Below are 8919 nucleotides of genomic sequence, written 5' to 3'. Positions count from 1 at the left end.
CTCCGAACGACACAATCTCAACTCTGGCGCGTGCTGGTATTCTGTAGTAACTCAAGACGTTCGTGAAAACTGTCTTCTGTTGACTAACAATTGTAAGTCAAAACATTTTTACTGGTCCCAGACTATTGCTAGAACAATTCCAATTAGTATCTGGGTCAACAAAATTAATTCAATTCACAATTCATAAAAAGTAACCAGAGCTGATAATCAGCAGAAGATGAAAAATTAATTTTTGATCGAACTTTATCTTCTGTTTACTAACAATTATAAGTCAAGAAAAAAAATTTCGCCTACTGCATACATAAGCGCAAATTTAATTTAAATTTTCAGGAAACTTTTACCCTACATTTTTGTTTACATAAGAGAGAAGTCGAAAATTTAATTTAAATGTTCAGGAATGTTTTAAGCTAAATTTTTAGGAAAATTTGACGATAAACATTTATTGAGGTGGGACATTTAAATCTTTACACATATTTCACTAAACTTTGCAAGTAAATTTTTCGAAGTTTGCAAGTAAATTTTTGATAAATTTTTAGAAAAGTTTCTGTGCTGTTTTGGCAGTAAGAGTGTAAATGAAAAAATGTTAGTTTTAGTTTTGGTGAAAGTGTGAAACTGAGAGTGATTAACAATTGTTTAAATTTTTTAAATTATGATTTAAAAAAGTGCGACTCTCTGGTAATATTCGAGAACTATCTTCTTAGATTTTATATAATTTTATACTTATGACATAAAAATAAAAATTTTGTGTTATATTTTTAAAAAAATTTTGGTAAAAATAATTAGAATAGAATAGAAATTAAATAATATAATAACATGCAATTATTGTCAAATTTTGAATTTAGAAAAGTTAAATAAAGACGCAGTGAAGAAATCTTTACATAATACGGAAAATGTAGTAATCAAACTTTCGAAAGCGGAAGGTAAAACTTTTTTGGTGCTTCAAAAAGATTATGAGTTTACAAAGCGTCATAAACCCGTAATTGTCAAATTTACAATAACTTATCTAATTCACTTGAAAAATTGGTCAATAATAATTATTGCTTAACGATGAGCCTGTGTCGACTATTGCGTCCCTGTGAAATAAATATATGTGACAGGACCTCATGTGTGACCACAACTATAAAGAGTGAGGCATGAAAATTAGAGAGGCACATTAGTTCCATCTTTTTTGAGTTCAACATACAATTATTTTTGTGAATGAAAGAATTTCACTTTTAAACAACAAAGTGTGCTCTTTTAATCAATAGACAAATATTTGCAATAAAGAATGTGTTATACGTTTGATTCTGCTTTTTAAATACTTTTAAAGAAATTAATTCAAAATTAAAAAAACTTCCAAATAGCTTTTCTTAAAAAAAATTTTAATTTTTTAATTTGTTAAATTTTTAGGACAATTATAAGCAATAATTTATTTAAAATTGAAAAAATTTACAAATGACTTAAAAAATTCGCTAAAACCAACAATTTAAGAAATGAATAAAAAGTATTTCATTTCCGTTTTGGTCGTTTCGATCGGGGTGAGCTGTTCCGCTTGGTCTCAAGAGGATAAGCGATATTCTGATACACGAACGGCGTCAACAATTGTTGAAGATAAAGTGGCTATTCGAGATTCAGATGAAGTTAAAGTCACGTCTAAACCTCTTCAAGTTAAAAGCGATGATGTTTCCGACAGTGATATTAGAAATCAAAAGACATTGAGACCCTCCTCTGGATATCCGGTCGAAATTAAAGATAAGTTACAATATATTTTATTTCAAATAATATCAAATTTGCCATCGTATTAATTTTTATTATACATCCCTAAATATACTGCAAAAGGTTAACTGCAAAAATAATTGTTTCCTTTTTAAAATTTTTTGCTTTAGCTATACGTTCCTATTTATGAGACCCTTTCGATTTCCTAAGTTAACTGTTATTTATGATTCGTTTACGAAAAAGGAAAATAGTCAACTTTGTTAAAATTGCTGGATAAATCTAAATCTTCATGATACATGGTTTTATAATTCAAAATTAGAGGGGAGGTCAAAATTTTGAAAAAAAAACCATCCTCACGTGATTAATGAGTAGCTCCTTAGTTCATTTTTTAGTATTTTTAGTAGATTTTTCAAGAGTGTCCACAACCGAACAAACATTTTCTTTTTTTAGAAAGATGATCACTTTATTAAATTTTTCAATTCAACGGAATCAATTCCGTTTTTTCGCCAGCAGTTATCTAAGGTTCTTAGCTTTAAATACATATGCATATGTTCGCTTAATATTTATTTGAACACAAGTTATGAATCAAAACCAAAAGGGTGCCCACAACCGAATTTTCCTTACAAAAATTTTATTTGAAGTTTGGCGATATTTTTGAACAATATAAAAAACAATAACAAAAATTCGCATTAGGTATTTCTAATAGTACAAGAACCGCTCTTTAACGAACACCGTTAATTTAAAAATGAACAAATTGCAGTTAGTTAATTAAAAGAATATGTGGATTTTTAAGATTTTTTTAAATACCGTATTCTTTTAGACAATTTAAAATTTTTAAATATTACTGAAAGCAACAAATATCGCGGCAAAAATATTTAAGCATTAACAAGGTAACATAGATTTAGATTTAATTAAAAAAGCTAAGTGACGTCACTAAAATGTTAATCAAAGTTGAATTTTAAATAACAAACATGCACCTAGTTTCAAAAAAATTAAAAAACTTTACGGATTCACTAAAAAATTGTTACTCGGGATTTTTGAGGTCGTTGATTGCGAATCCTACATATATAACGTTTTTTTAAAAATCCAGAATACTTGGGGGTTTTCGAGGTCGCTAATTTTTTATTCTTAAAAAAACTTAATTTAACCAAGTTGCGTACATTTGACCTTTGAGTGGTAAAACTTGAATGAACAGTGAAAAAAAATTGTTTTGCTTTTAATTTTTTTTCTCTTGCGTATAATTTAATTTTATTTCTTGAGTCTTGTAGATAGTCTTGTCCTCTTCAATTCCCATTTGAAATTTGTAAAAAGCTTTAAAATTAATAAAATAGGGGATGATTTTTCGAAAATAAACAAGATCAATTTTCTCAAAAACTCCACTTTTTTATGATTAAATTTTTACAACAAATTCTTAAAATAATGATGAACAATTCCTGTGAGTTGCAAGCGGACTAAACCATTCTGTCATTCTGCAGAGTTTCTACTGGTTCTGGAATTCCTGGAAATGTCCTGGAATTTGTAAAAATGTCCTGAAATATCCTTAAATGTCCTGAATTTTTAATTTTTGTTCTTGAATTTTTCTAATTTTGCTTTAAATATTCAATAATTAACAAATTTTACTCAAACTCAAAAAAATAATTTTTTTGATCTATCAAAAAATAATTTCAATTTGTCATTTGATTAAAGAAATAGGTATCTACAATATAGATTTATAACTCTTGATGTGTTAAAATAAATATTTTTGTTCAAGTATGTTAATTTAAATTATGCTAATCGTAATATAAAATAATATTTTCCATTTTCATGTCCTGGAAAAATAAAGAATCTGTCCTGGCATGTCCTGAAAATGTCCTGGAATTTAAAATCATATTTGCAATAGACACCCTGTTCAGGAGATTTTTTTTTTTGAAATATTTATTTTCAGAAAATTTTAAATTGTTGACGTGCATTTTCTAGAACAAATTAATTATTATAACATTTTATTTAGGTATTCTCGGAAGTTTACGTTAATAATGTTCTAACGAGTCATTTGTTCTTAAAAATGCACGTCAACAATTTAAAATTTCGTAAAAATAATTTCAAAAAAAAAATTCTCCTGAATGCCGCAGAACGGTTTAGCCCACTTGAAACTCACAGGAATTGTTCATCATTATTTTAAGAATTTGTTGTAAAAATTTCATCATAAAAAAAGTGTGGTTTTTGAGAAAATTGATCTTTATTATTTTCAGAAAATCATGCCCTATTTTGTTAATTTTACAGATTTTTACAAATTTTAAACGGGATTTTGAATAGGACAAGACCATCTACAAGACCCAAGAAAGAAAATTAAATTATACTCAAGAGATAAAAAATTGCAAGCAAAAGAATTTGTTTCACTGTTCATTCAAGTTTTACCACTCAAAGTTCAAATGTGCGTAACTTCGTTAAATTTAGTTCTTTTGAAAAATAAAAAAATACGTATCTCTTTGTTTTTCATGCGAAGAATGACATATTTTAGCGACGGTAAATCTATAACTTGAAGTTATAGTCGACTTGCCTAATTTGAAACCGATTCAGTCACATATTGGATCCGCTTATTAAATTTTTAAATTGTAATAGCAAATTCGCAATCAGTGATCATAAAAACTCCCATGAGACAAGGTTCAAGCAATTCTGATGAATTTTCAAAATTTGGTCGCCATATTGGATCCGCCATTTTGAATTTTATTTCTCTTAAAAATTAATCATTTATCTGCTTAATCTCTTATTATAAAATTTTAATTTGTAATCGATTTATTCCCATTGTTTAAACAGATAAGAAATTAATATGATTTTCAGAAATTTAAGATACAACAATTTAATATATAACTTTTTTTACAAGACCTGGATGTTGTGGCCCTAACAATGGCCCTGTACGGTCTGAAGGTGTTAGGAAAAGTAGCTCAGACAATGAACGAGATAAACATCCCCGATATGGGCCATATCTAGATGAAGGGTAATTATAAATTGTCCGCACATACATTTTAAATCCTTCTACGAAAATAAGTTTAAAACTTTCAGGGGTTACGCAACCCTAAGTACCTGAAAATTTGGTGGTTTTTCCAACATTTATTCTTGACTTGTGTCATTGTAGTACTTTTCAATTTCTTTAAAAAATACATTTTTAGTTAATGTGTTTTAGAAATATGGAATAATTTGCAGTAATGTAAGAATGGTGTCAACATAATTATGAATTTCCTTTCCTCTTCTTGAAGTATATATTTTTAATCGTGATTTACAATTCAAACTTACATTTAGTTTCGCTGCATGATTTGAAAAGCAATTATTCAATTAAAGAAAAGTTTCATTTTTTAAAAAAGGTTTTATCTAGACATTTGTAATATACTACAATTTTATATGGACATATTGAATGTGCCCACAGTTTCTACAAAATCAGTATATCAATACAATTTATTTAAGTTTTAAAGTGTAATTATTTGTTAACTTTTATTTGTTAACTATTTGTTAACTTTTTAAATTTCTTTTTGAATGTCCATTTTAAAATTACTTTTTACTTTTTATATATTTAAAAAATTTTTAATTGGTACATGTTAACAGAAGATTTAGTTGGCAAAGTTCAAATCATCCTTCCGGATATGGAGATAATGGCGATAGACCATCAGGAAGCTACAGAGGACCTTACGCTGGAAGTGAATCAAATTCAGAGAGGTAATTTTTTTAAGCCAATGATTATATTGGACCCCTATTTTTAAAAAAGATTATTTTAACACTATTCAACTAATAAAGAAAAATTGATCCCAGGTTTCAGAGACCACCGTACGGTAGTGAAAGTAATAAAGCAAATTTAAATTTTGAAGGACTGTCTAATAAATTTAGTGGCAAATTTGGTGCACTAGGCAATAAATTTGGATTTGGTAATAAATTCGCCAGTTTGGGAGATAAATTTGGAGGTGGTAATAAATTTGGTTATTATGGCGATGGTGAATATGGAAGGCCTGGTTATTCCGATGGTCCTGAACTAGGAAATCAAGAGTCGGGATATGGAGAGAATACTCCTCAACCGCCAGCAAATTTTGCCACTCAACAGGTAGATTTAAATAATAAAGATTCTATTAACAAAAATGCAAGTGAGAAAGAAGAGGAAAATATTAATTTTAATCCCACGAAAAATAGTGATTTTCAAAATAAGACAATTGTGGAAAATTTAGAAACTATAGACAAGATGGGGGCAAATATTTTTAGTCAAGAGAGTTTTAATTTTGACAATAAAAATACAGATTGGCCTATTAGATTTAGCTTCAATAAAATAAAATTCAAATTTAAAATAAAAGGGAAAAAGTAAAAAAGTATTTCAATTGTTGACTAGTTTAGATATAAAAGTAGTTTTAACTGAGAGATTTTATTCCTAAGAGTGTTAAAAAAATTGTTGCAATAAAGAAGACGTTATTATTTAATTAAATAATTGACTTTTATTGCTATCATTTAGCTTACAGTTTTTTTTTACTTTTAATAAAATAAATCGTTCTGAATTTCAATTGTTGTCAAATGGTAATTAAAGTTATTAAATTAATTTTTTTTTACAGGCGGTTGCTTTAAAAGCACTTGCTGGGGTTGCTTTGATTGGTGCTGCAGCAGCTTTAGCAACAAATCCCGTCCTTCTGCCTTTAAGCGCAATTACAGGTCGAAGGAAACGCGATCTTGACGATCGTTTGAATAAAGATCTTTCAAATTTTCCCTTGAAAATATTGCAGAATTACGCGACAAAGGTACAGAAAAGAAAAATTTCCATCAGCTAAAAAATTAAAAGCAAAATTCATTAAAATAAAATATTTTAAAAAGTCCAATAAATTAGTAGACTTTGATTGTCTTACTAGTGAATTAATTTTAAATTTATTTATAAAAGTAAATAGATATAAACATTATTTATTTAACTTTTTTATTTTTCTCAATATAAAATATTTGGAAAATTTATTATAATAAACTCTTACCGTTACTCTATTTGAATACAAAGTGATTAGAATAAAAATAAGTGCGTTGATTTCATAAAAATTAAATATTTCATAAAATATCTTTCATAAAATAATTAGATTCCTGGAAATATTAATGGACCTGATTTTTCAATTACTCCACAATGTGTTGCTCGATTGGCTTGTGAGATACAAAAAGATTATATCACAGACTTAAAAAAACACGAAGATACCTTAAAAGAAAGCAAAAGTTCATTTCATGATTTGGAGCGTTGGTTCATGAGCCTGTATGTAAATTATTATTATTTTTTAACAATAGTATTTATTTATGCGATATTTAAAAATTATTTATTTAACATAAAAGATTTGTTTTTGAATTTCTACTTAAAATTCTATATATGTTAAAAATTAAAAACTTTATATTTAATATGTATAATTGTATTTATAGTATTAAAACCTTAAATATTAAGCTTTTATATAATCTAACATTTTTATTTTGAATTTTTTGTGAAAAATACATAATTTTTTTATTTTTGTCTTTAGTATCCAGAAAAATATTCTTGATGCTGACTACGTCGATGGAAATTTGAAAAAGTTAATCAAAGTGGCCACCCTAGTTGGCTCAGAAGGACGGGATTGTGCAGTATTTATATGCAGCAATTTAAAAACTTAGAAATTACATATTCAAAATCCATTTTAGAGATTTCTTTTTCTATTTTTTTATCCTACATATGTAAGAAGTTAATTTTGTTTTTACTTTTTATGTAATTTTTCGTATCATTGATATTATGTACATTACTTGTCATTTTAAAACTATATTATACATATTATAAATTTAATAAAACAATTTTTCATTTTTAAATGGGAAAATAAAATTTCTTACTATTTATACAAAATATATCAAAACAAAAACTACAGAACTCATTGGCCTTAAATTATTTAAATTTTATTCTCATTTTTTTAAGGGATTTAAAACAAAGCCAAAATTCTTTTAGTGAGGATCCTCATAGTACCATGAGCTTCTACCTGAACAGTGGTTACCAAATGCATACACATTTCACAACAATAGATTTTCCTGCAAATTGGTATTTATGTTTTTTTGAGGTCACTGATTATGAATCTGAAGTCCGTTTTAAAAAATTCAAAATGGCGGATCCAATATGTCGGACAAATTTTTAATTTACTGAATTTTTCTGCAAAGTGGTGTAAGGGGCTAACTAATAACGATAATCTAAAGTCAGAATTACCAAAATCCAAATGATGAACGAATTTTGAACAAATTATTAAATTTTTAAATTATCTAATTAACTATATATCAGCTCTAATAATAAAAAGATTGAAAAAAAAGTAAGAAAAAAAGTAAAGGGAATAAAAAAAAATGCTTACATATTTTTGTACCGAATTATATTTGTATTCTATAGCAATAATGTGTAATAATACTAGTGGCATGTTAACCATCACAATAATTACATTAATCGATACATGTACATTGATATCAGTTACTGATTAAATCTACCTATATTTGAACAAACTCGTATCTCTGAGACTCCGCTTCAAGATTCGCGTTTAGTAAAAAAAAGATAAAATTAACAACGCACACATCTTTGGACAATAACAAAGTTTATCATCTATATATGTAATTTCAAGTTCATGAAATACATATGAAAATTAGTTTTTCACAAATAACAATGATTTTAAGTCTTTTGGATCTCAATCTCTAGAATAAAATTGTCATTATACATTTTAAAGTTGTAATTAAACAAAAATGTAGTACATAGTTGAAAAAAATATTGCTTATTAATAAACACAAAACCCAAAGATCATATATAAAAGTTCTTAATTACGTTCTGAATATTTCTGTCGATCAATTTCGAAAAGTAGAAATTTAAATATTTATTTCTAATAATTTCCTCATATTGAAAATGTCGGGAAACATTTTTCTATTGCTCATATCCATATTGCAAAAATACTGTCGTCACAATTTTTATTACTATAAATGCATTTCGTTTTCTATGGCGCACTAAGCTAAATAATTTTAAATTAAATCTCTCACAATTAGTCTACTATTAAAAAATAAAAAATCTGAAAGTTGAAAATAATTTTGAAATGCAATGTTCGGTGTTTACATTTTCAGAAACATTATCCATCTCACAAAATTTTTTTAAAATTGTCAAAAACATAGAAGTGTTTTTTATACTGCAGCTACTAGAAAGTTGACAAGTTTATGCCTGGATACAAAATAATGTAAACTGAATCAGTACAATTTATTTAATAAATA

At 26.7% G+C, this 8919-nt stretch overlaps 1 protein-coding gene across 1 annotated transcript; it reads left to right on the top strand.

The window, feature by feature from the left end:
- LOC122498172 lies at positions 1–7530 on the top strand. The gene is made up of 8 exons (XM_043605795.1): positions 1–92; positions 1390–1731; positions 4555–4669; positions 5272–5382; positions 5476–5761; positions 6258–6440; positions 6762–6928; positions 7185–7530. Exons 2-8 carry the CDS (start codon positions 1473–1475, stop codon positions 7312–7314), a joined length of 1251 nt encoding a protein of 416 aa, XP_043461730.1. The 5' UTR covers positions 1–92; positions 1390–1472; the 3' UTR covers positions 7315–7530.
- Positions 7531–8919: the final 1389 nt, after the last annotated feature.

The sequence above is a fragment of the Leptopilina heterotoma genome, unplaced genomic scaffold (assembly GCF_015476425.1).
Source record: "Leptopilina heterotoma isolate Lh14 unplaced genomic scaffold, ASM1547642v1 Lhet_142, whole genome shotgun sequence".
Taxonomy (NCBI): domain Eukaryota; kingdom Metazoa; phylum Arthropoda; class Insecta; order Hymenoptera; family Figitidae; genus Leptopilina; species Leptopilina heterotoma.
The sequence above is the reverse complement of the archived record's forward strand: the minus strand, read 5'-3'. Positions and strand labels throughout refer to the sequence as shown.